The sequence below is a fragment of the Spermophilus citellus genome, assembly GCF_964194105.1.
Source record: "Spermophilus citellus genome assembly, chromosome: 3".
NCBI classification, from domain to species: domain Eukaryota; kingdom Metazoa; phylum Chordata; class Mammalia; order Rodentia; family Sciuridae; genus Spermophilus; species Spermophilus citellus.
This window is the reverse complement of record NC_138184.1, coordinates 220,723,264-220,729,952: the sequence shown is the minus strand read 5'-3', so window position 1 is coordinate 220,729,952 and position 6,689 is coordinate 220,723,264. Positions and strand designations below refer to the sequence as shown.

The window sequence follows — 6,689 nt, the reverse complement described above, 5'->3', positions numbered from 1 at the left end:
AATATTCTACCAATTTTTCTTTAAAAATTTGCCTATAAAACTAATAGAAAAATAAAATTTCTTTTCTTCAGGACATTTCATATAACCACATTAAAAATATGTTCTCTTGGGCAGGGCTGTAGCTCAGTGGCAAAGCACTTGTCTAGCATGCGTGAGATACTGAGTCCAATCTTCAGCATTACCCAAAAATTAACAAATAAAATACAGACATTCTGTCCATCTACAACTACAAAACATAAAAAAAAATTAAAAAAAAATGTTCTCAATGCAGCCAGTGTAAAGATAGTTTTATTAGTTGTGCAGCACCAACCTGCCACACTAGAGAGAGGAAAGCAGTGACTTTCTTAGGGGATGTCATACAGAAATTTCAGGAAGGTGGAAAGGATGCCCCAAGCATGTTGATGCATCCTGGGTAGGTATTGGATGAGATGACTTCTCATTTCCCCTTGGGCATGTGATTTTGTCATTCTCTAAAACTCTCATGATGTTCTCTCCTTTATGAGCATCCTCTTCAGAGCACATTTGACCTCTTTGTTCCTCAGACTATAGATCAGGGGGTTGAGCATGGGATTGAAAAGGCTGTGAAACAGCAGGAGATATTTCTTCTGCTCCTTGGGGTCCCCATGTTGGGGCCCAATGTACATGACAATGGCTGTACCATAAAAGAGTCCAACCACACAGAGGTGGGAGGAGCAGGTGGAGAAGGCTTTCTGGCGCCCCTCTCCCGACTGGATCTTCAGAATGGCACCCAGAATATGAGCATAAGATACTACGATAGAGGAGAATGGCCCCACCAGCACAGATGCTGCCCCAGCCAAGACCAGGACCTCATTGATGTGGGTATCTGCACAGGCAACTTTGAGAACAGCTAAAATTTCACAGAAAAAGTGGTTAACTTTCTGAGATCCACAGAAGGGCAATGGTAGGAGTAATATTAAATGAACTAGGGCCAAGGAGACTCCTAAAATCCAGGAAGTCACTACCAGGCCGATGCAGTTTCTCCAGCCCATGATGGCAGAATATCGAAGGGGTTGGCAGATGGCCACATACCTATCATAGGACATCATCACCAGGAGGAGACATTCTGTGTGTGCGAAAGTCAAAAAGAGAAAGGTCTGGGTCATGCAGCCCCCAAAGGAGATGGGCAGGGCGGGGTCCAGGAGGTTCAGCAGCAACTGGGGCACTGTGTTGCAGGCATAGGCGATGTCCACTAGGGCCAGGTGGGAGAGGAAGAAGTACATGGGGGTGTGCAGTCTGGGGTCCAGGCAGCTGAGAGCCAGGATGGCCCCATTCCCCAGCAGGGTAAAGGCGTAGAAGAGAGAGAAGAGCCCAAAGAGGAGCACCTGCATCTTTGGGCCAAGTGGAAATCCCAGAAGGAGGAACTCTGTGACCATAGTCTGATTGCTCACCATTGCCCTGTGGAGGAAACAACCAAGTTCACCACATCTGAATGTCTGAGCCGAGTGTTCAAACATGATACAACTGTGTGTGTCTTTGTTTCCTAAGGAAATGACCTTTCATGACATTTATGGCCTGTTAGACACTTATTAAGGGAAAATTATGTGTTCCAAATGAAACAGAAGAAAGGTTGTCATGTATGAGTTAAATGCTAATATTATCTTACCTTATTCAGTAAATTTTACCTTTATTTGCAAACAGAAGTTCAAAATCTGTTAATACTTAAAATACCATCACAGGAGAGGACCCAGTTTTCAGTTTGTGGTGATTATATCAGACATCATCCCATGAGTATTCCTGCATTGCAGCTTATGAATGTCCTCATGTGCACATGTGTACACATCTTCATGAGGATGGAAGGGGATGACGAGCAAGCAGGTCAATTATCCTTCTATCAGATTTTCTCACAAATTTGCACCTTCAAAATATTAATTATTTGTTAGACTTGGGATTTCTTCAGATAGAATACAGATGAATTAAGTGAAGAGAATAGGAGATTGCTAAAATTTTGACTGGATTTACAATGAAGACATTTATCTTTTGACTTTGTATCCACACTTGGTTTATTCTGTTGTCTCTGCTCAGAATATGTTACCCCTGGTAGATATCACACTTGATATTCTATATTTATAAATACACCCATGACCTTGTCTACATCTGGAAATTTGAAAAGTATTGCCACATCCTACAGTAAGAAATATCTGCCCAAAATGTACACAACAGAATACATATATTTACTTGGATCCTTATTGTATATAATGCTCTTTAAATGTTCTCTTTTATTCTAGTCTCTTATACTCCATTTCATTGGTAAAAATTCTGGTCAACTGATTTTTGTGATGCGTCATAGCCTGCAATTTAAAAAATTACTGATCTATATCTAAGAGTAGAGGTAAAGCACTTACTAAATAGTCTTATATTTGTAGAATCTTTAACATTGTGTTATAGCTTTTGAGCTATAATGTAAAAAGTAATCATTACTTACAGTGAATCTGTTAAGTATTTTTGTGAATAATTAGATGTCTTAAAACCATTCCACGTAGAGTGGGTTTCCTGAGGTTTGCATTTTGACTTTGAAACCACTGCTTCTGCTTACTTTCTGTGTGACTGTATAGCCTTTTTCTTTTTTCTATTTTTTCCCCTGAGGCTAGAATAATTTGTTTATTTATTTATTTATTGCTGTTTACAAGACATATATAAACAATATGGATATACAGAAAGATTACAAGGAAAAAGAGATGCTGTATAATTACTAATCAAAAGAAAGCTGGTGTGCCCTGTATTAATATTGGAAAGAGTAGATGTCAAAGCAAAAAGCATTACTAATGATAGAATTTTAATTTAATTCCATCCTAAATCCACGTGAATTGCACATTCAAGAATAAGAATCTCAGAAAAATTCATAATAGAGTTGGTCAGTCTCCCCTTCATATTTTTAAGGTTAATATTTGAAAGGTTTCCTAAGCAAGAGTGAGTAAACCTGTGCCTTGATTCAGAGGAACTATCAGAATTCACAGTAGATGGCAAATGAGAGAGAAGATCACTTTAGTCCGAGAGAGAGCTCTGTAACCATTGGAATCACTCCATGAAACCTGGTTGTTTGATTAGGACTAAACTTTATCCCTGTGACTATTTAAAATCAGAGATTGATTGAACATCTATTTGAGATGGGGTCCTGTGTCATATAAGGTGTTGTACTAGGACAGCAGGGGCCAAACTTCAGTGGGCAGAAACGTATAGAACCGTGTTGATCCAGTTCCCTTCAGCATTCTTACAATATTTAGAACCCGGTAAAGATAGCAATCATATTTCTAAAAGTTCCTATGATGCAAGCATATAACAAAATAAAATTGAAGAAACAAGGGGTATTTCTTTATCTTTCTCCTAATTTCAAGTAGCTAAAACACAAAATATAAAATCTATAGATATTTGCTAAATGTATGCTATGTTTTGCAACATGTTTCTGTAAAAGGTATGTGAAACAGTGTCTATTTGCTGGCACATGTAACCTTCTTATTAAAAAGACTCACAAATATGATCATTCTCTTGTCTCTTCCTTTTAGAAAAATGAATTCAAACTAAGAAACAAACCTGTCAGCATGCTCCTTTTCTTCTATCATGTAAATCCTTTTTTTGTAGTCGACTTGGTTCATTAGTGTATAAAAACTGCTAATTTCATGAGGCAATAAAAACTTTTCCAAGCAAATCTAAACCGTCTGTTTTTTTTTTCTTAAAATTTAAACATAGAATTCAAAGCAGATGCATCACAGTAAATAACTCATATTAGGTACATCTAAAAGAGTTGATAACTTTTAGATTACCCCTGTGTCTTAGTTTATAATTGGCAGAACTTCTGCATTAACAGACATTTACTTTTGTATTGTGCTCGCATTATCGTCTGTCTGAAAGTATAGAATGAATATTAGTTAAAGTATGAAACTTAGACATTCATCTAAAAATGAGAAGACAAGCAGGATATGAGCTGCAAGAAGCCTCACAAATTGGTAAACAGAGCTGTCAGTGTGGAAAGTTTTCTTCCAAAGAGAATCTTGTATAAATGCCCCAACAGACTAGATTTCTCTCAGAAACACTAATTTTATTCTCCGCTCAGCTCAGTTATTTCTCAACATACTCTGAAAGTTCATAGAGGGCGAGGGGAGGAAGTTCCATCACACATGGTCACCTGCTCCCTTCCAGGGAAGAGGGTTCTCACTGTGCTCCACACTGGTCTTCCCTGGAGGGGCGGTCAGGACAAGATGGTGCTGCTGACCATGTCTTCTTCACTCACTGCAGGGTCCAGAATCACAGATTTAAGAAAAAAATCAGATGACTTTTAGGAAAAGATCCTTTATACTTTAATTTCCATCATCTTGGATTTATTATGGTTTCAAGAACTCTAAAATTCCCCTCCTCGGCTTCCAGATAGATTAACTGGTACTTAAGGCAGGTGGAGCCTATATATATATTTCCATCCTTTCTAATGTTGACTGAGTTTTCTGTTATACCTGAACTGAACAGGTATTGTGTGTGTGTGTGTGTGTGTGTGTGTGTGTGTGTATTGTCAAGTCTCCACAATGAATACAATTCATAAAATAAGATCAGATAACAAGACCTATAGGAACTATGTGTTCAGGAGTCAAGGAAGAGGGTAGAATATCCCAATGGGACTTGTTAAACATTATTTTTAGAATTTAACTGTAGTACAAACAAGGAAGGAACATCTCACCAAGAAACAATCTCTATTCTTTAATTTGTGGTGGTTTTGAGCCCAAGAGAGGAAGAAATACCAAGATCCCTTGAGGCCTGTGACTACTGCTGTTCTCTGTTCCTCCTGAAGCAAAATGGACTGCGCCTGTTTTATAATTTGAGCAACTGTGACAATCAAATTGTGCCATTGTGGCTTAAATGTCTGTTTTATTCCTTGATCTAAATTTAAGTTCATGCTCAGAAGAGGTAAAGCATAATTTCCTAAATTAGTTATTTTCATTTAGATGTCAACCAACTATGAAATTAATCAATTTTACCTGGAGAAAGGTGACCTGCAGTGGGTTTGTAGTGGGTTTTTGCCATCATAGCTACTCAATAAGAGGCTTGCTAGGAAATGGAGTCCAGATGCATGGGAGAATGTGGCTCCTTGGCATTCATGTCCAAGGCCACCTGGTGTCCAGAGAAGAGAGGTCACTGTTAATTGTATGATGCTCGTGGTCCACTTTGCTAAACATAGAATCTCGTCTGTTTCCTTTTCTCCTTGTGAATTTCTAATTCACTAGTGTAAAAGGCTCTCCTATTTGCCTCATAATATTTTGGGCCCTCAATTCTAATCTGAAAAATAATTGTTTGATTTTTTAAAATGCTGCATTTAGGTAATTAATCCTGTATCTAGGATTTTTGCATTTATATTTACTTTTGAGACTTAGTCAATCAATTCCTTTTCTTCTATGGTTCTTCTTCAGTTTTGTTACCAAAATCATACAAGCTGCTAAAAACAAACTGCAGAGTCCTTCCCCAAACCATTTCAAAAGTTTTAATATGAAAATTAGATGTTCCTTGAAGATTGGTATAATTTTCTTTTAGAAATAGGTGACTTGGTATTCTTTGGTAGGATAATTCTGAAAATCAGTTCAGTGGTTTGAGCACTTATTACATGAATTTTCTATTTCTACATAATGAAGCTTATGTAATCTTCTAATTTTTAGACTTATTGAAATGGATTTTATAGATAGTGTTCTATTATCATTTTAAAACCCTCTGCATTTTAGTTATATGACTATTTGTTCCTGATATTGTTTATATAGGCCTTTTACCCTTTTATTGGGACCAGTCCTCTATTTTATAAGCTTTACTTCCTCTTCTTACCCCTCCTCCTCTTCTTCTCTCCCTCTTTTTTTTTTTAAAAAATATATATATACTGTGAATTGATCCCAGAGGTCACTTAACCACTGAGCCCCATCCCAGCCCTTTTTATTTTTTTACTTCAAGACTGGGTCTCACTTGTGTAGGGCCTTGCTAAATTACCGAGTCTGGCTTTGAACATGTGATCTTCCCATCTCAGCTTCCTGAGTCCCCAGGATTACAGCCATGGACCACTGTGCCCAGCTAACTTTTCTTACTTATAAGATCCAAGTTTCTATTTTAATGGTCTTAACATTTCCTTATTTTTACAATAAAGATTGCACACAAACACACACACACACACACACACACACACACACAATAGTCTACCTTTAGTTAATTCTCCATTTTATCTTCCCAAGTTCAATATTTAACTTATTCCTTATGTTTTATTTTTAAACAAATATAACCTGTTATTTATTTACTTTTTCAATCATTTTAACTATAGACCTCAACCTTGACATTTATAACTTCTACCATTGCTAACTTCATCTTTAAAAGACATATACAGTTTTACATTTTCAGATTTTCAAGTATTTTTATTACATTTTCATTGTTAGCTTTACATTTATTATTACTATGGTAAGAGAATAAATCCTTGTGCTATTGACTCTGAATATTTTAGGGGTTTTATCGCTTTACATATAGTAGATTTTTGCAATTGTTATATTGGATTTAATGTAATATATAGACCATTTCTTCATTATAAGAGTCTTCATATATCTATTAAATCAAGTTTCATAAGTTTGTTTTTCTAATATTGTATTTTTTTCAATTTTATCTATCAATTTCTGAGAGTCTTCTGCTAAGTTCCCCCAAATAATGTTAGGTTTGCTAAT

At 36.5% G+C, this 6,689-nt stretch overlaps 1 protein-coding gene across 1 annotated transcript; it reads right to left on the bottom strand.

The window, feature by feature from the left end:
• Positions 1-479: 479 nt before the first annotated feature.
• Positions 480-1,412, bottom strand: LOC308645107 (olfactory receptor 2A7-like; the record flags this gene model as incomplete). Its single annotated transcript, XM_081287113.1, has 1 exon — positions 480-1,412. One exon carries the CDS (start codon positions 1,410-1,412, stop codon positions 480-482), a length of 933 nt encoding a protein of 310 aa, XP_081143239.1.
• Between the last annotated feature and the right edge of the window lie 5,277 nt (positions 1,413-6,689).